At 40.4% G+C, this 21,673-nt stretch overlaps 1 protein-coding gene across 2 annotated transcripts in view; it reads right to left on the bottom strand.

The window, feature by feature from the left end:
- Nucleotides 1-21,673, bottom strand: part of LOC109965969 (solute carrier family 22 member 17-like) — a 47,021-nt gene that overhangs the window by 20,893 nt on the left and 4,455 nt on the right. The window contains exons 4-5 of one of the 2 annotated variants that reach the window (XM_020610459.1): nt 11,115-11,220; nt 10,698-10,921 (exon numbers count right to left, since the gene is read on the bottom strand). In XM_020610459.1, coding sequence (XP_020466115.1) covers nt 10,698-10,921; nt 11,115-11,220 — 330 coding nt within the window. The remainder of the gene's footprint in view (nt 1-10,697; nt 10,922-11,114; nt 11,221-21,673) is intronic. The other variant, XM_020610460.1, reaches the window with a different exon arrangement.

Genomic DNA, 21,673 nt, shown 5'->3' with positions numbered 1-21,673 from the left:
CTGGTCCTGTGGGCTTACAGGACAGCTGTGCAGGAGTCCAGCCACTGCACACCAGCGGCCCTCATGTTTGGCCGGGAGATCCAAACCCCGGTGGACTTGGTGTTTGGACCGCCTCCTGAGCCCGAGGTCCCTGGTGGACTAGAACTGGATTACTTCAAGCGGCTGAGGGAGCGCTTGGGCTCGGCCCACCAGCTGGCCAGGGAGGCTCTGGTGGACGCTGGGGCTCGACAGAAAAGGGCTTATGATGTGAGGGCCCATGGACCTATGTTGAAGCCTGGGAACAAGGTGTGGGTCTACTGCCCCCAAAGGAAGCGGGGACAGTCACCCAAGCTGGCCCAGCACTGGCAGGGCCCTGGTGAGGTTCTGTCTGATGTTGTTTTCCAGGTCCGGATGCCGGGACGGGATCGACGGTTGGTGTTACACAAAGACAGACTGGCGCCATACCACCCGCTGGCTCCTGGACTAGAGACTAAACCGGACCCGGAGGACTGCCCCCCATCTCCGCTCCAGGTTACTGACTCTGGTGGTATAGGGGGAGGGTCAGATGATGGGGATGGGATCACCAGGTGGCCAGGACATGTATGCCGGGTCCCAGAACATTTAAGGGACTTTGTGTTAGATGTTTGAGAGTTGTGGGGGCACTAACCCTCTCGGGTGGGGGCTGGGTGTTTTGATACCTGAAATAGCTGAAAGTATGCTGAGTGTAGAATTTCCCCATTCATTGGAATGGGGCAAAACTATCAAAATAAAGCTAAATATTTCAAAAGCATGAAGTTTAGAAAATCTATGAATAGAAGCATGAATGTCCTTGAACAGCTGAACATTTTGATACCTGAAATAGCTGAAAGTATGCTGAGTGTAGAATTTCCCCATTCATTGGAATGGGGCAAAACTATCAAAATAAAGCTAAATATTTCAAAAGCATGAAGTTTAGAAAATCTATGAATAGAAGCATGAATGTCCTTGAACAGCTGAACATTTTGATACCTGAAATAGCTGAAAGTATGCTGAGTGTAGAATTTCCCCATTCATTGGAATGGGGCAAAACTATCAAAATAAAGCTAAATATTTCAAAAGCATGAAGTTTAGAAAATCTATGAATAGAAGCATGAATGTCCTTGAACAGCTGAACATTTTGATACCTGAAATAGCTGAAAGTATGCTGAGTGTAGAATTTCCCCATTCATTGGAATGGGGCAAAACTATCAAAATAAAGCTAAATATTTCAAAAGCATGAAGTTTAGAAAATCTATGAATAGAAGCATGAATGTCCTTGAACAGCTGAACATTTTGATACCTGAAATAGCTGAAAGTATGCTGAGTGTAGAATTTCCCCATTCATTGGAATGGGGCAAAACTATCAAAATAAAGCTAAATATTTCAAAAGCATGAAGTTTAGAAAATCTATGAATAGAAGCATGAATGTCCTTGAACAGCTGAACATTTTGATACCTGAAATAGCTGAAAGTATGCTGAGTGTAGAATTTCCCCATTCATTGGAATGGGGCAAAACTATCAAAATAAAGCTAAATATTTCAAAAGCATGAAGTTTAGAAAATCTATGAATAGAAGCATGAATGTCCTTGAACAGCTGAACATTTTGATACCTGAAATAGCTGAAAGTATGCTGAGTGTAGAATTTCCCCATTCATTGGAATGGGGCAAAACTATCAAAATAAAGCTAAATATTTCAAAAGCATGAAGTTTAGAAAATCTATGAATAGAAGCATGAATGTCCTTGAACAGCTGAACATTTTGATACCTGAAATAGCTGAAAGTATGCTGAGTGTAGAATTTCCCCATTCATTGGAATGGGGCAAAACTATCAAAATAAAGCTAAATATTTCAAAAGCATGAAGTTTAGAAAATCTATGAATAGAAGCATGAATGTCCTTGAACAGCTGAACATTTTGATACCTGAAATAGCTGAAAGTATGCTGAGTGTAGAATTTCCCCATTCATTGGAATGGGGCAAAACTATCAAAATAAAGCTAAATATTTCAAAAGCATGAAGTTTAGAAAATCTATGAATAGAAGCATGAATGTCCTTGAACAGCTGAACATTTTGATACCTGAAATAGCTGAAAGTATGCTGAGTGTAGAATTTCCCCATTCATTGGAATGGGGCAAAACTATCAAAATAAAGCTAAATATTTCAAAAGCATGAAGTTTAGAAAATCTATGAATAGAAGCATGAATGTCCTTGAACAGCTGAACATTTTGATACCTGAAATAGCTGAAAGTATGCTGAGTGTAGAATTTCCCCATTCATTGGAATGGGGCAAAACTATCAAAATAAAGCTAAATATTTCAAAAGCATGAAGTTTAGAAAATCTATGAATAGAAGCATGAATGTCCTTGAACAGCTGAACATTTTGATACCTGAAATAGCTGAAAGTATGCTGAGTGTAGAATTTCCCCATTCATTGGAATGGGGCAAAACTATCAAAATAAAGCTAAATATTTCAAAAGCATGAAGTTTAGAAAATCTATGAATAGAAGCATGAATGTCCTTGAACAGCTGAACATTTTGATACCTGAAATAGCTGAAAGTATGCTGAGTGTAGAATTTCCCCATTCATTGGAATGGGGCAAAACTATCAAAATAAAGCTAAATATTTCAAAAGCATGAAGTTTAGAAAATCTATGAATAGAAGCATGAATGTCCTTGAACAGCTGAACATTTTGATACCTGAAATAGCTGAAAGTATGCTGAGTGTAGAATTTCCCCATTCATTGGAATGGGGCAAAACTATCAAAATAAAGCTAAATATTTCAAAAGCATGAAGTTTAGAAAATCTATGAATAGAAGCATGAATGTCCTTGAACAGCTGAACATTTTGATACCTGAAATAGCTGAAAGTATGCTGAGTGTAGAATTTCCCCATTCATTGGAATGGGGCAAAACTATCAAAATAAAGCTAAATATTTCAAAAGCATGAAGTTTAGAAAATCTATGAATAGAAGCATGAATGTCCTTGAACAGCTGAACATTTTGATACCTGAAATAGCTGAAAGTATGCTGAGTGTAGAATTTCCCCATTCATTGGAATGGGGCAAAACTATCAAAATAAAGCTAAATATTTCAAAAGCATGAAGTTTAGAAAATCTATGAATAGAAGCATGAATGTCCTTGAACAGCTGAACATTTTGATACCTGAAATAGCTGAAAGTATGCTGAGTGTAGAATTTCCCCATTCATTGGAATGGGGCAAAACTATCAAAATAAAGCTAAATATTTCAAAAGCATGAAGTTTAGAAAATCTATGAATAGAAGCATGAATGTCCTTGAACAGCTGAACATTTTGATACCTGAAATAGCTGAAAGTATGCTGAGTGTAGAATTTCCCCATTCATTGGAATGGGGCAAAACTATCAAAATAAAGCTAAATATTTCAAAAGCATGAAGTTTAGAAAATCTATGAATAGAAGCATGAATGTCCTTGAACAGCTGAACATTTTGATACCTGAAATAGCTGAAAGTATGCTGAGTGTAGAATTTCCCCATTCATTGGAATGGGGCAAAACTATCAAAATAAAGCTAAATATTTCAAAAGCATGAAGTTTAGAAAATCTATGAATAGAAGCATGAATGTCCTTGAACAGCTGAACATTTTGATACCTGAAATAGCTGAAAGTATGCTGAGTGTAGAATTTCCCCATTCATTGGAATGGGGCAAAACTATCAAAATAAAGCTAAATATTTCAAAAGCATGAAGTTTAGAAAATCTATGAATAGAAGCATGAATGTCCTTGAACAGCTGAACATTTTGATACCTGAAATAGCTGAAAGTATGCTGAGTGTAGAATTTCCCCATTCATTGGAATGGGGCAAAACTATCAAAATAAAGCTAAATATTTCAAAAGCATGAAGTTTAGAAAATCTATGAATAGAAGCATGAATGTCCTTGAACAGCTGAACATTTTGATACCTGAAATAGCTGAAAGTATGCTGAGTGTAGAATTTCCCCATTCATTGGAATGGGGCAAAACTATCAAAATAAAGCTAAATATTTCAAAAGCATGAAGTTTAGAAAATCTATGAATAGAAGCATGAATGTCCTTGAACAGCTGAACATTTTGATACCTGAAATAGCTGAAAGTATGCTGAGTGTAGAATTTCCCCATTCATTGGAATGGGGCAAAACTATCAAAATAAAGCTAAATATTTCAAAAGCATGAAGTTTAGAAAATCTATGAATAGAAGCATGAATGTCCTTGAACAGCTGAACATTTTGATACCTGAAATAGCTGAAAGTATGCTGAGTGTAGAATTTCCCCATTCATTGGAATGGGGCAAAACTATCAAAATAAAGCTAAATATTTCAAAAGCATGAAGTTTAGAAAATCTATGAATAGAAGCATGAATGTCCTTGAACAGCTGAACATTTTGATACCTGAAATAGCTGAAAGTATGCTGAGTGTAGAATTTCCCCATTCATTGGAATGGGGCAAAACTATCAAAATAAAGCTAAATATTTCAAAAGCATGAAGTTTAGAAAATCTATGAATAGAAGCATGAATGTCCTTGAACAGCTGAACATTTTGATACCTGAAATAGCTGAAAGTATGCTGAGTGTAGAATTTCCCCATTCATTGGAATGGGGCAAAACTATCAAAATAAAGCTAAATATTTCAAAAGCATGAAGTTTAGAAAATCTATGAATAGAAGCATGAATGTCCTTGAACAGCTGAACATTTTGATACCTGAAATAGCTGAAAGTATGCTGAGTGTAGAATTTCCCCATTCATTGGAATGGGGCAAAACTATCAAAATAAAGCTAAATATTTCAAAAGCATGAAGTTTAGAAAATCTATGAATAGAAGCATGAATGTCCTTGAACAGCTGAACATTTTGATACCTGAAATAGCTGAAAGTATGCTGAGTGTAGAATTTCCCCATTCATTGGAATGGGGCAAAACTATCAAAATAAAGCTAAATATTTCAAAAGCATGAAGTTTAGAAAATCTATGAATAGAAGCATGAATGTCCTTGAACAGCTGAACATTTTGATACCTGAAATAGCTGAAAGTATGCTGAGTGTAGAATTTCCCCATTCATTGGAATGGGGCAAAACTATCAAAATAAAGCTAAATATTTCAAAAGCATGAAGTTTAGAAAATCTATGAATAGAAGCATGAATGTCCTTGAACAGCTGAACATTTTGATACCTGAAATAGCTGAAAGTATGCTGAGTGTAGAATTTCCCCATTCATTGGAATGGGGCAAAACTATCAAAATAAAGCTAAATATTTCAAAAGCATGAAGTTTAGAAAATCTATGAATAGAAGCATGAATGTCCTTGAACAGCTGAACATTTTGATACCTGAAATAGCTGAAAGTATGCTGAGTGTAGAATTTCCCCATTCATTGGAATGGGGCAAAACTATCAAAATAAAGCTAAATATTTCAAAAGCATGAAGTTTAGAAAATCTATGAATAGAAGCATGAATGTCCTTGAACAGCTGAACATTTTGATACCTGAAATAGCTGAAAGTATGCTGAGTGTAGAATTTCCCCATTCATTGGAATGGGGCAAAACTATCAAAATAAAGCTAAATATTTCAAAAGCATGAAGTTTAGAAAATCTATGAATAGAAGCATGAATGTCCTTGAACAGCTGAACATTTTGATACCTGAAATAGCTGAAAGTATGCTGAGTGTAGAATTTCCCCATTCATTGGAATGGGGCAAAACTATCAAAATAAAGCTAAATATTTCAAAAGCATGAAGTTTAGAAAATCTATGAATAGAAGCATGAATGTCCTTGAACAGCTGAACATTTTGATACCTGAAATAGCTGAAAGTATGCTGAGTGTAGAATTTCCCCATTCATTGGAATGGGGCAAAACTATCAAAATAAAGCTAAATATTTCAAAAGCATGAAGTTTAGAAAATCTATGAATAGAAGCATGAATGTCCTTGAACAGCTGAACATTTTGATACCTGAAATAGCTGAAAGTATGCTGAGTGTAGAATTTCCCCATTCATTGGAATGGGGCAAAACTATCAAAATAAAGCTAAATATTTCAAAAGCATGAAGTTTAGAAAATCTATGAATAGAAGCATGAATGTCCTTGAACAGCTGAACATTTTGATACCTGAAATAGCTGAAAGTATGCTGAGTGTAGAATTTCCCCATTCATTGGAATGGGGCAAAACTATCAAAATAAAGCTAAATATTTCAAAAGCATGAAGTTTAGAAAATCTATGAATAGAAGCATGAATGTCCTTGAACAGCTGAACATTTTGATACCTGAAATAGCTGAAAGTATGCTGAGTGTAGAATTTCCCCATTCATTGGAATGGGGCAAAACTATCAAAATAAAGCTAAATATTTCAAAAGCATGAAGTTTAGAAAATCTATGAATAGAAGCATGAATGTCCTTGAACAGCTGAACATTTTGATACCTGAAATAGCTGAAAGTATGCTGAGTGTAGAATTTCCCCATTCATTGGAATGGGGCAAAACTATCAAAATAAAGCTAAATATTTCAAAAGCATGAAGTTTAGAAAATCTATGAATAGAAGCATGAATGTCCTTGAACAGCTGAACATTTTGATACCTGAAATAGCTGAAAGTATGCTGAGTGTAGAATTTCCCCATTCATTGGAATGGGGCAAAACTATCAAAATAAAGCTAAATATTTCAAAAGCATGAAGTTTAGAAAATCTATGAATAGAAGCATGAATGTCCTTGAACAGCTGAACATTTTGATACCTGAAATAGCTGAAAGTATGCTGAGTGTAGAATTTCCCCATTCATTGGAATGGGGCAAAACTATCAAAATAAAGCTAAATATTTCAAAAGCATGAAGTTTAGAAAATCTATGAATAGAAGCATGAATGTCCTTGAACAGCTGAACATTTTGATACCTGAAATAGCTGAAAGTATGCTGAGTGTAGAATTTCCCCATTCATTGGAATGGGGCAAAACTATCAAAATAAAGCTAAATATTTCAAAAGCATGAAGTTTAGAAAATCTATGAATAGAAGCATGAATGTCCTTGAACAGCTGAACATTTTGATACCTGAAATAGCTGAAAGTATGCTGAGTGTAGAATTTCCCCATTCATTGGAATGGGGCAAAACTATCAAAATAAAGCTAAATATTTCAAAAGCATGAAGTTTAGAAAATCTATGAATAGAAGCATGAATGTCCTTGAACAGCTGAACATTTTGATACCTGAAATAGCTGAAAGTATGCTGAGTGTAGAATTTCCCCATTCATTGGAATGGGGCAAAACTATCAAAATAAAGCTAAATATTTCAAAAGCATGAAGTTTAGAAAATCTATGAATAGAAGCATGAATGTCCTTGAACAGCTGAACATTTTGATACCTGAAATAGCTGAAAGTATGCTGAGTGTAGAATTTCCCCATTCATTGGAATGGGGCAAAACTATCAAAATAAAGCTAAATATTTCAAAAGCATGAAGTTTAGAAAATCTATGAATAGAAGCATGAATGTCCTTGAACAGCTGAACATTTTGATACCTGAAATAGCTGAAAGTATGCTGAGTGTAGAATTTCCCCATTCATTGGAATGGGGCAAAACTATCAAAATAAAGCTAAATATTTCAAAAGCATGAAGTTTAGAAAATCTATGAATAGAAGCATGAATGTCCTTGAACAGCTGAACATTTTGATACCTGAAATAGCTGAAAGTATGCTGAGTGTAGAATTTCCCCATTCATTGGAATGGGGCAAAACTATCAAAATAAAGCTAAATATTTCAAAAGCATGAAGTTTAGAAAATCTATGAATAGAAGCATGAATGTCCTTGAACAGCTGAACATTTTGATACCTGAAATAGCTGAAAGTATGCTGAGTGTAGAATTTCCCCATTCATTGGAATGGGGCAAAACTATCAAAATAAAGCTAAATATTTCAAAAGCATGAAGTTTTGAAAATCTATGAATAGAAGCATGAATGTCCTTGAAGAGCTGAACATTTTGATACCTGAAACAACTTCAAGTATGCTGAAGTTGAATTTTCACATTTTTAAAGGTGAATGCAAAGATCACACATGAATTATGCATACAGACAAATCCGCATACGCAGAAGTAGACAAGCTGCAATTACTGTGGTGGCACCTCAGTTGTAAACCAGTGAATAACACTGTAGTGAAATTCATGAAATACCTGAAATCCGGACTATTGACCGGTGCGACTATAAGCTGCACCCACTAAATTTAAGAAGAAAAAAAATTTTGTACATATATAGGCCGCACTTGTCTATAAGCCGCAGGTGTCCACGTTGTAACATGAGATATTTACACAAAGATGTTACACAGCTTTTGTCGTCTTTTTGGATCTTCACGCTGCCTTCTCCAAAGTCTCACCATCCATTCATTGATGCCAAGCTTATGTGCAGCAGCTTCCTTCTTCAACAGATTGATTGCCTTTAACTTGAAAGCTGCATCATATGCATTTCTTTGTGTTTTCCATGATGAGGGTGTGTGCATGAAGCACAAAATGACTGATCTGAAGAATTTAGTGTGAGTGCATTTGCTGAATACATCCGCACATGTCCTGAAAAAGCTGAACAATTTGATACCTGAATGGTTTTTCTAGCTGAAAGTATGCGGAACTAGTTAAAGGCCAAAAAACGTACGGAATAATAATAATAATAACTAGAAAATTGCATTTTCTGAAGAAAATGCGTATGGATGCTGAGTGCTGAAAGATCGCCCTGAAAATGCTGAATATTTTGACACCTGAATGGTTTTGGTAGCTGAAAGTATGCTAAAGTAGAAGTTTCCCATTCATTTGAATGGGCAAGATTTTCAAAATAAAGCTGAATATTGAAAATATATGAAGTGTAGAAAACTTCTGAATAGTAGTCTGAATGCCCTTGAAGGGCTGAACATTTTGATAGCTGAAAGAATGCTGAAGTTGAATTTTCACATTCATTTGAATGGGGCAAGATTTTCAAAATAAAGCTGAATATTGAAAATATATGAAGTGTAGAAAACTTCTGAATAGTAGTCTGAATGCCCTTGAAGGGCTGAACATTTTGATAGCTGAAAGAATGCTGAAGTTGAATTTTCACATTCATTTGAATGGGGCAAGATTTTCAAAATAAAGCTGAATATTGAAAATATATGAAGTGTAGAAAACTTCTGAATAGTAGTCTGAATGCCCTTGAAGGGCTGAACATTTTGATAGCTGAAAGAATGCTGAAGTTGAATTTTCACATTCATTTGAATGGGGCAAGATTTTCAAAATAAAGCTGAATATTGAAAATATATGAAGTGTAGAAAACTTCTGAATAGTAGTCTGAATGCCCTTGAAGGGCTGAACATTTTGATAGCTGAAAGAATGCTGAAGTTGAATTTTCACATTCATTTGAATGGGGCAAGATTTTCAAAATAAAGCTGAATATTGAAAATATATGAAGTGTAGAAAACTTCTGAATAGTAGTCTGAATGCCCTTGAAGGGCTGAACATTTTGATAGCTGAAAGAATGCTGAAGTTGAATTTTCACATTCATTTGAATGGGGCAAGATTTTCAAAATAAAGCTGAATATTGAAAATATATGAAGTGTAGAAAACTTCTGAATAGTAGTCTGAATGCCCTTGAAGGGCTGAACATTTTGATAGCTGAAAGAATGCTGAAGTTGAATTTTCACATTCATTTGAATGGGGCAAGATTTTCAAAATAAAGCTGAATATTGAAAATATATGAAGTTTTGAAAAATTCTGAAGAGAAGCATGAATGTCCTTGAAGAGCTGAACATTTGAATGCTAAATCAGCATCCATACAATAATAATAAAGAAGAAGATAACAAGAGTGTGGATGCGAGCATCCACGCTAACTAGAGAAATGCATTTCCTGTCGTAAATGTGTGTGGATGCTGTGTGATGAAGGATCGCCCTGAAAATGCTGAACATTTTGACACCTGAAAGGCATATCTACCTGAAAGTATGCTTAAGTCGAATTTCCCCATTCATTTGAAAGGACCAAACTTTTCAGAATAAAGCTAAATATTTTTAAAGTGTGATGTTTTGAAAAATTGTGAATAGAAGCATGAATGTCCTTAAGGAGCTGAACATTTTCCTACATAAAATAGCTGAAAATTGGCTGAAGTAGAATTTTCCACTATTAAAAACTGGAAACATGGAGGTGACCCCAAACCTTTGAATAGTAGTGTATATTATGATGCCCTGGTGATTTGATTTTAATCAACCAACCTAATCTTTTCTTGCAAACTTCCCCAGTCTTCTTTAACCAAGAGTATAGACAGACAGCAGTAGATATCCTCCAAAAATATCATCATTGCCCTGTATCTTTCCCTCTTCAGTTGGTGATGCATGATTAACTCAGAGGCCAGCCACTGCCACTGCAGTGTCCTACATAAACTCAATGCTATCTTCAGCCACATTGGGAGAATGCGACTCATGCAAATATGGACAATGTGGTGTGTTTCTACATACTGTGGAAAAACAAAGGCACCTAGATGGTATTTTACCATGAACAGAAGTAATTATTTCATAAGCACATGGTGATTGATTATTTAATATGACCCTAAATCTGAGGTCAACATCAAATGAACTTGTACCTTTAGTTAGAATTTGTGGAATCACAAAATCTGCACATACTGGTTCTCTAACAGCAGAGCATTATTTCTGGTGGTGGACTGCATCCAACTTACTCGCAGACTTCACATGGAGAAAACACTAAAGCCTGCTTACACTCCATAAGTCCCAGTAGGATCAAAGAGGCCAGTCCCATCATCGTCATGGAGAGGAGGAGGATACCACGGCGACCACACTTGTCCACGGTCACCCAGAGCAACAGCCAGGCACCACCCCCTGCACACACAGACAGCAAGTACATCCAATAGAAACTGGGGGAGGTGCCTCTCACGTCACCTCGGAAAGAGCTGTAACAGTGATTAATGCCATGTGAGATGAATCTGAGGGAAGATGAAAAGAAAGAGAGTCAGCAGTCATGTAATTCCAGAGAATTTGACAAAAATTCAGGAAATGCCAAATGTCAAAACAGGCTTTAGCACCAATACAGCCTGAAAAATGAAGTTGCTATGGAAATATAAAGTCTAACTGGAACCTGCAACATTGTTAAATGAATGACAGTATGGAATGACTTACGAGGTGAAGCCAAGCACACACAGGTTCTTCCAGATGTTCCTGCTGCGGAAGAGCTCAGGGAATGACAGCGAGGGGCGTGAAGAGGGGCGTGGCTCTGAATCCAGCTCTGCAGAAAACAAAGAAACATGTTTTCTCAACCTAATTCATGAGGTCAGTAGCAAAGAAAAGTGATCTAGCCTGGTTTCTCTCTCCAGTAACTCACGATCTGTATCTCTACTGTGTGTACAACAAAACAAAGTCTATATATTCATACAGCTCATACCATACCGTCGCTGTGGGCAGGCTTCAAGGGGCATTGCCCACCCAAATAGATTGCTGGGCCCATCCACTGATCTTCCAGACATTTCTTAAATAAATTCTATAATAAAGCATATTATATTTCCGGCGCCGACAGCAATGACGGCCACGGTCATTCGCGCTCTCTTGTGTTTGTTGTTTTTCTCTGTTTACTTGGTATTTTGCAACCCATCCCAGATTACTTTTACCAGAGAAGAACTGTTAAATATCGGACAACTCACACCGAACTACCTTCCTCCGGTTTTTGTGAACAAAGAATGCTGTATGGACATTCTGATCAGAGGCGTAGTGGCAATATACAGGACCTGAAAAAAAAACGCCGCAGTGGAAACTGGGTGGCAGCTTGGTGCGGTTACGACAGAGGGGAACACGGACCTCATTCCCGTCTATTCACCTGGCAAATCTCCGAAATGAAAGTTGGTGCACAGATGTCACAGTGCTACAGAGGACATGTAATGCAGACCTAGAGACTGTTATCATCAATCGCAAACCTTTTTACTCTCCCCGTGAATTTAACAGTTTCATTCTAATCGGACTGTACATAAAACCACAGGCCCACACTAGTGCACTACAGCTCCTGGCAGAACAGATAACTAGCCTGGAGCTGGAACATTCCGACTCTCCACTCATTGTTCTAGGGGATTTTAACAGGTGTAATCTCACCCACAAACTACCCAAATACATTACAAATACATATTTTTCTTCTCTTCTATTTGAGACTGCAGCTACAGACCTGGACGAACTCACTGACACTGTCACATCTTATATCAGCTTTTGTGAGGATGTGTGTGTGCTCAAAACGTCCTTCTATATATACAACAACAACAAGCCCTGGTTCACAGCAAGAGTCAAGCAACTTTGTTATGCCAAAGAGGAGGCCTACAGAAGTGGAGACACGACTCTGTACAGCCAGGCCAGGAACACGCTGACAAAAGAGATCAGAACAGCAAAGAGGAGTTACTCTGAAAAGCTGAAAGCTCAGGTTTCAGCCAAAGACTCCTCGTTGGTGTGGAGAAGCCTGAAAAGCATCACTGGCAATAGGAAACCATCCCCCACTTGCTGTGGAGGACGGCCAACTAGCAGACAACCTGAATGTGTTCTTCTGCAGGTTTGACAAATAACACTCCCCCCTCATCCTCCCCACCTCAGATCCAGCAGCTGCTCCCCAGACAATCACCATCCTTCCCTCCAGCCTCCCATCTTGAAAAATCTGTGAAAAGGATGTGCATGGCCTTTTTAAAAAACAAAGAATCAGAAAGGCACCAGGCCCAGATGGCATGACCCCCTCCTGCCTGAAAGTGTGCACTGATCAGCTGGCCCCCACCTTCACACATATCTTCAACAGGTCACTGGAGCGGTGTCAAGTCCCCTTCTGCTTCAAACGCTCCACCATCATTCCACTCCCCAAGAAAACCTCAATGAGTGGAATGAATGACTATAGACCTGTCGCCCTGACATCTGTAGTTATGAAGTGCTTTGAAAGACTGGTGTTGGCCCATCTGAAGGACATCGTAGACCCCTTGCTAGACCCCCTGCAGTTTGCCTACTGGGCAAACAGGTCAGTGGACGATGCAGTTAGCATGACACTACATTGCATCCTGCAACACCTCGACTCCCCAGGGACCTATGCATGGGCCCTCTTTGTGGACTTCAGCTTGGCATTCAACACAATCATCCTGGACATCCTCCACTCCAAATTGACCCAGCTCACTGTGCCTGCCCCCACCTGTCAGTGGATTACTAGCTTTCTGACAGACAGGAAGCAGCAGGCGAGGCTGGCAAAAACTGCATCCAGCACCCAGACAATAAGCACAGGCACCCCCCAGGGATGTGTGCTCTCCCCTCTGCTGTTTTCACTCTACACCAATGACTGCATATTGAAGGACCACTCTGTCAAGCTCCTAAAGTTTGCTGATGGTCATTTGTCTCATCCGAGATGGGGACGATTCAGCCTAAGATGGAACACGCTCAAAATAGTGGAGATGACAGTGGACTTTAGGAAATGCCACCCACATTACCCCCACTCACCATACTTGGCAGCACTGTATTAGCAGTAAAGTCCTACAAGTTCCTGGGCTCCAATGTCTCCCAGGACCTTAAGTGGGCGTACAACATCAGGACCATCATCAAGAAGGCACAGCAGAGGATGTACTTCCTGCATCAGCTCAAGAAGTTTGACCCAGGAGCTGCTGATACAGTTCTACAGAGGAATCATTGAGTCTGTTCTCTGCGCCTCCGTCACTGTCTGGTTTGGCTCAGCAACCAAATAGGACAAGTACAGACTTCAGCAGACAGTCAGGATTACAGAAAAGGTCATTGGTGCAAGCCTGCCCTCCATGGAGGACCTGTACACCTCACGGGTCAAAGAGAGGGTGGAGAGGGTCACTGTAAAACCCTCACACCTAGGACACAATCTGTTTGAACTCCTCCCCTCTGGACTGCATTACAGGTCACTGTGCGCCAAGACAACCAGGCATAGGGATAGTTGCTTTCCCCAGGCCATCACTCTGATGAACATTTAACCAACGACAGTATGACTGGACAATAACCCTCAGTGCAATACCTGTAATTGTTTACTGCCTTTCTATACTGCTTATCTTGCATTGTATGCACTGTTTGTTGCTTGTTAATACTGCTTATTATTTTTGTTATTACACAGCCTTATACTGGCTTACTGTTTACTTGCCCCTTGCATGGGGATATGTACATACACATTGAGAGCTGATGTACCAGAGTCAAATTCCTTGTGTGTCCGACACACCTGGCCAAAAGATTCTGAAAAGTGAAGCAAAAACATCTGTTGTCTCTTAAAAGAATTAATTCAAGAGAGGTCAGTCTGATGATCGCATTAGGCAGATGCAGGAGTGTGTACATGAAGATGGCTAATTGTATCACAGATAAAAGAGTGAGTTTTGCTCAGTAGATATAAGAAAATGGTTCAAATCACATTCTGGTACCAAAGAAAGGAGTGGATTTGTTCTTGTATTTACGCCTGAAAACCTTAGAAACCTGCTGTCTAACCATATAGTTACTCTAGATGACATACTGTAGCTCTGGTCTCCAGTCCTGCTGTGAGGAACCTTGGAGTCATGTCCTGTTCGGGTATTTTATACCATATTTCATCTAAAGAAAAAAGATACGAGTAATTATTTTTTCAAACTCAGACTCAATGGCCTTGGCTCATTTTGTGTGAAGAATATAAATCAGAACAAATTTTTAATGACCGGACACTGCACCCCCCCGCCCACGCATTTACATTACACACAGGGTGTTTGGGTATTATTTACTCGGGGACAGTGAAGTGGTGGTTGCAATCATTTGCTCTTACATTCCACTGTCTCCACAGCTTAGCATTTGTACTGTGACCACAACAGTCTTGAATAGTTCAACAATTTACATCTGTTGATTAGTTTAGCATAAAAGTATTTGATTATACGACCCTCATGCTTTGAGAGAGTGACAGTCAGAAGCATCCAGGTGTGAAGAAATTGCTCCATTTCAAGCACTCTCCTTGAAAGCCAACACCTTGCCAGCCAGCATTGTCCTTCACATTTCACAACCTATAGTGACTTTGAAGAAGAGGCTGACATTGATTATCATCCAGCTACACCTTCTGTGCAACAACCACCTGTAGAGCCTGAGGTAAGTGTGTGATGTTGTTGCAGTATACTGAATGTGAGACACTCCTGCTTTGGGAGAGAAGAGAAACTAGGTGCTAAGTATAAAATAACTTATCTTTTCATTATTCTAGCTTGCGGCCAGCACCAGGCAACAGAAGCGCTGTGGAGTGTGTCATCCAGGTGTGAAGAAATTGCTCCATTTCAAGCACTCTCCTTGAAAGCCAACACCTTGCCAGCCAGCATTGTCCTTCACATTTCACAACCTATAGTGACTTTGAAGAAGAGGCTGACATTGATTATCATCCAGCTACACCTTCTGTGCAACAACCACCTGTAGAGCCTGAGGTAAGTGTGTGATGTTGTTGCAGTATACTGAATGTGAGACACTCCTGCTTTGGGAGAGAAGAGAAACTAGGTGCTAAGTATAAAATAACTTATCTTTTCATTATTCTAGCTTGCGGCCAGCACCAGGCAACAGAAGCGCTGTGGAGTGTGTGGACCCAAGAAGGACAGAAAAACACAATATACACTGCATCAAGTGCAAGACATACATATGCAACACACACTCAAGAAGACTCTGCCCCTCATGTGATGTATAGGTTTGTGTGTGCCAAAGAAAGGCAAGAATATTGTTCTGATGAGTACACTGCACAGGGATGGGAAAATCTGTGGCCAAAAACCACAGATCATGTAATGTATAGGTTTGTCTATGTTCGATGGGGCTGTGTTGTGTAGACCATAATGGTTACTGTGTGTTCAGCTTGTGCTGTGCACAATGTTTGAAATTACTGAGGTTCAAATAAAAATCAGCAGTTGGGAAAAATCTTGCTTCATTTGTAAATTTGTTTTTTTTTTTTCAATCATTGCATTCCAATTATTAGAGTTGATTATTACATTGTTTTAGATTAAAATTCTTTGATTATGTTGAGTTACTGTGGTGGTTAGAAATAAACCAGATTCCAGAAGTGATATGTAATAGACCAGTATGTAGTTCATATTTAGATAATACTTGTGTTAGTTATGTAAGGGTGAGCTCAGTGTGTACGGAAGCTTGATCTGTCTTTGGCGCAGGCAAAAATATCTGTGTCCCCCTTGATTAACTTATGGGTCAACATCCTGAGTGACTTCCTCCTGATAGGGAATGGATATACAGACACTGCAGCTGCAGCTTATGTGAACTATTCAAGTGCTCTGTCCAGGTTTAGAAAAGGGAAATGTGCGCTAGGTCTACGTGACCTAGAAGGTCATGTACTAGACAGTTTAGACAATGCTCGGAAAAAGGTGTGTGGGTAGCTGGCATGGGACCGCGTCTTCATGGCTCTGGCCGTGCAGAGCTGTGTGAGTATGAGCAGATAAAGGCTGGGTTAGACCAGCAGAAGAGGAAGAGAGGATGACCATGCTACCGTGAACAGTGTACCACAAGCCCGGCCTCGGAGGGCCGGGGGGAGACGACAACTGACTGGGGCTGACAGGGGAACCGACTCGGGACCGACATCCATTGACTTGACTGACTGGTGCTTCTGACAATCCTCTTATGCTTTATCTATTCCATTGCAAGAGGAGAGTCTCTGCTCTCTGATCTCTGTTCTCTGTTCCCTAACTACAAGATTATGTGTTTAAATACTACTCTCTTCAGAATAATTGTAATATTAAATGATCCTTTAAATTGTTATGGTTTGTCTGAATTAATTTAGTAGGCATTACCACTCTAGCCACGACAGTAATACAAAGGCACGCGCACACACACACACACACACACACACACACACACACACACACACACACACACACATTTATGTGCACTAGGAAAGCGTGTGTTTGAATTTGTGTGAAGGGAACCAAATAACTTGATTTTATCCTGACAGGTGACTGGGAAAAACTACGGCAATTACTAACACTAACATCATTACTAATACTGATGTAAATAACTTGCTTTAAATGTTTGCAGGATACGGTGATGTTGTTTTTACATGCCTGAATTTTATGTAATAGTGAAACAAGCCTCTAAGGATTGACAGAGAAAAAGTTATAAGTGGTAGAGCGGATTGAACAGCAGAGGTCTGTCCTATTTGTGGATTCCCAGTCAAAGTGCTTTCTGTTTGAGAATAAGTGTGGACTTTGATGTGTGTTTAAACATGTGCACTTGTTTTTTTTTTGGTTTTGAGATGTGTGTCTGAAGTTAGGGACAGAGGAGTTAGGGACTAGTCAATACTATGTGCAGGAGTATTTGCTCCTGTGTGGTCTGTGTTGTTTGTGTTTCCTCTTTGCAGGACAAAGAGGCCCAAAAGGATGGAGAGCCCAAAGTGAGCACAGGAGATGTTGTGTACGAGATGGTGCCCCAGAGGGGGAGAGACCCTCTTTGTGAAGGAGGCCCGTACCTGGTGCGAAAGTCCCCCAGGACAGAGATGGCTTGGAGCTGATCCTGAGTCGATAAGGAGAAGTGCTCCATCTCATCGCCTGATCTGAATGCATGAGAGCGAGCACGTAGCATTTGGCGTACCTGACTGTTTATCAAGCGCTTCTGGTTGGGGAACCTCCTGACTTGTATGGTGGGCACAATGTTGTCAATACAGGTACTAATGTATCCGGTCATATACTCATTAAAAAGCATAATCCTCTACGCAGCCAGAAAAGTCATCTGAGGTGGCTGCAGCTTTAAACACATCCCAGTTTGTCTGGGCGAAACAGTCCTGCAGGGTGCCTTCAGTCTCTGGGGTCCAGAGTTTAATTTGTTTGGTGACAGGATTTGTTTGTTTCAGTCTTTGTCTGTAAGCTGGATACAGGAACAAAGAAATGTGGTCCGAGCATCCAAGGTGGGGGTGGGGTGCAGCCCTGTATGCACCCCGTATGTTACTGTAAACATGATCTAGAGTGTTCTTGCCCCGGGTGGGAATGTTCAAATGTTGGTAATATTTGGGAAGCACAGTCCGTAAATTGCACTGGTTAAAGTTGCCTGCAGCAATAAATACAGCATCTGGGTGTGCTGTCTCTAGCGTGCTGATGACATCATAGAGTTTGCTGAGAGACGCAGAGGGATTAGCTCTTGGGCTAACATACACAGCAGCCAGAATCACAGCACAATGCTCTTTTGCTAGATAATAGGGCCAGCATTTCAGCAATAAAAACTCTACATCTGGTGAACAGTGCTTATAAACAGTCCGTACATCTCCACACCACAAGTTATTAATAAACACACACACACCACCTCCTTTTACCTTCCCCGAAGCAGCAGTGCAGTCACCTCGATGTACAGAGTGTGTTTGTAGCTGAATCGCGGAATCTGGGACTCTGTCAGAAAGCCAAGTCTTGGTGAGAATTAGAGCACAGCATTCCCTGACTGTACGTTAGCTAGGAAGAGGCTATACACACTTGAACAACACTCCTTCTTGCATGCACATACATACACAGTTGCATTTCCATCATTTCATAAGACACTACATTGATTTCCATTTATTTCCTGGAGACTTGCCCTATCTCTAACACACAACCACTACTTGCCTAACCATAAACCTTAAATGTAACGTCACTGTAACGTTAAGTCTTCACCATAAAGAGAAAACAGTGAGTAGAGAGGACAAAGGGGACAGGAGACAGAACAGAGGAAGAGGAGAGAGTTGAAACAGAATGTGAAAGTGATGGACAGCAATCTCCAGCGAGAGGTCAAAAGAAATTTATGATTCATTATCCAAACAAACTGTCAATTAATAAGTTACCCTACCGCGGTAACACGTCTGCTTCGGTGGGTGCCATGTTTGTTGGTCCCGCAATAATACCCGCAACACCACCAGTGTAAACTAAACATGAACTTGACACCAGGGTTAAATCACACATAAACCAAGTCTCTAGAACTGCCTTCTTTCACCTGTGCAATATTGCAAAAATTCAGGAGCATCCTGTCTCAAAGTGATGCTGAAAAACTGGCCCATGCATTTCTTACTTCCAGGCTGGAGTACTGTAACTCTTTACTATCAGGATGTCCCAATAATTCCCTAAAAAGCCTCCAGTTACTCCAAAATGCAGCAGCTAGAGTACTGACAGGAACTAGCAAGAGAGATCATATCTCTGTTAAGGCTGAGAGACTTCTAGTGAGTGAACAACAGCGGGCCCAAAATGCAACACAGATTCAGAAAAAGCAGGACAAATTTATTGCAATGTAGTACAAGTGAAATGCTGAGTAAGGCAAGTCACACTGGTAGGGCTGATTTGACTGAGAGACTGGGTAGTACCGTACTAATGGCAACCTGGGGTTGATTGCTGGCGGAGTGGAATGCGCTGAGGCAGGAAGAACCAAGGTGGATGAGTCATGGAGGAGAAGGAGGAGTGGAGGCTGCAGCAGAAGCCTGATATCTGGGTAGAGAGGAGAGTGACGCTTATGCTGAGCATGAGGAAAGGAAGTCGGGAGGCTGCACTCATGCCAAGCATCAGGAGGAGCTAGAGAGCAGGTAAGCTTGTCCAACGACAGGAGGAAGGAACTGCACTCATGCTGAGCTTCAGCAGAAGCAGGCTAACATGTAAGCTAGCTCAATGACAGGAGGATGAAAGGAAGAGTAACACTCACACTGGGTCTCAAAAGAAGCCTAACAACAGGAAGGATTCAACACTGACAAGACGACTGGTTTAGCAGGTAGTGGAAGCCAGGACTGATCTGTGTGACAAACTGCCAATGAGGACATGCCAGCGCCTGGCAGATGGGAATCAGCTGTGGAAGTGACAATTTCTCCTATATTAGCTTCGATATATTAGCTATATTAGCTGGCTCCCTGTAAAATTCTGAATAGAATTTAAAATTCTTCTCCTAGCATACAAAGCCCTTAATAACAAGGTTCCATCGTAACTTAAAGACCTCGTAGAGCCTTATCTTCCCAACAGAGCACTTGGCTCTCAGAGTGCAGGTCTGCTTATGGTTCCTAGAGTCCACAGAAGTAGAATGGGAGGCAGAAACTTTAGCTATCAAGCTCCTCTCCTGCAGAACCAGCTCCCAGTTTCAGTTCAGGAGGCAGACACCCTCTCTACCTTTAAGATTAGACTTATAGATAGCTTAATATAATATTGTTGTTTTCAACAGCCTCACTTGGACACTCAACACCACACATCTGGTTAGGAAGGCCCAACGGTGGCTGTACTTCCTGAGGAGGCTGAGGAAGTTTGGCATGTCGCCTACAGCTGCATCATTGAGAGCATCTTGACCAGCTGCATCACTGTCTGGTATGGCAGCACTACTGCTATGGACCGCACATGCCTGCAGAGAGTGATAAAGACTGCAGAGAAGATCACCAGGACTCCACTGCCCTCTCTGCAGAGTATTTACCACTGCAGGGTGCATAGGAAAACTGCCTTCATCCTCAAAGACCCCACCCACCCCCAGCATGGACTGTTCTTACCCCTGCCCTCTGGTCAGAGGCTCAGAAGTGTGAAATGCAGGACCTCTAGACTGAAAAACTCTTTCTTTCTGACTGCCATCAGACTCCTAAACAGCTGACTCAGGAACTACCTCATGTAATTCCATCTGTACATACTCATTTTGCACATGCACAATTGCACACCCACTGCTGACTATTTGCACCCCACAGCTCCCACGTAGCATATATTCTCTCTGCATTATATTGTGTTTTTGATCTATTTTTATTTGCCCCCTTCACTTGCTGTTTTAAAGTGCCTTAGATTTGTGTTATTGCTCATCTACCTTATTTTTCACTTGTATTATGTGGCATTCATGTGGACAGCAAAGTAAGAATTTCATTGTACAGGGAAGCACATTTCCTTACTGTGCATATGACAAATAAACTCTTTGACCATTGACAGTGAGGGAGGGTAGAAAGGTGCTTAGTATGTAGTATGTCTTCTGATATTTCATGGCATCAGAACAACTAATGTTGCTGAACAGGATAGGACAGATATCCATCTTGATAACTGCAAGCAAACTTTAGCCCTGGGCCGTCCTGTTGCTACTGAGTATATTTAACTGTACCAGTGGTTTCTAGTCAGCAGGACGGCCTTCGCTTGTGCCCATGTAGTGGTGTCTGTGAAATTATTGGACATGTATTCTAGAATAGGTTTGGTCTCCTATCCTGTCCTGTCCTCTCAATCTATATGCCACCATTAGACATCATTAACTGTCTCCTCTCTTCCATAGTGTGTCCTCTCTCTCTCTGCCTGTACCTTTCTGCAGGTTGCCCTGGCTCTGGAGCTCTATGTTTCTGATGAGCAGTCACTGGCCACATCAACCTGCCCAGTGTTTGATTGTTTGTTGCTTTTCTTATTTTCTCTCTCCTCTATCCACTCACCCCAACCAGTTGAGTCAGAAGGCCGCCCACCAAGACCTGGGGTCTGTCGGAGGTATCTTCTGTTAAAGGGAGTTTTGTTGGGTTGAGGGGTGTGAAGTTTTTATTAATTGGGGAGAACAACACACCCTGTGCTGGCCCACATCCAGAGCAGTATACCGGACACCCTGGATCCCCTGCAGTATGCCTACCGGCCCAACAGGGCCACCTCAGACGCTGCCCCCCATTATTCCCTTTCTCGCCGGGAAAATGGAGACTCTTACATCAGGATACTCTTCACTGATTACAGCTCCGCCTTCAACACAGTTATCCCCCACAAACTCACCCACAAACTGTCCACACTGGGTCTGCACCCCACCCT

The sequence above is a fragment of the Monopterus albus genome, unplaced genomic scaffold, assembly GCF_001952655.1.
Source record: "Monopterus albus unplaced genomic scaffold, M_albus_1.0 scaffold105.1, whole genome shotgun sequence".
Taxonomy (NCBI): domain Eukaryota; kingdom Metazoa; phylum Chordata; class Actinopteri; order Synbranchiformes; family Synbranchidae; genus Monopterus; species Monopterus albus.
This window is presented reverse-complemented; position numbering and strand designations above follow the sequence as displayed.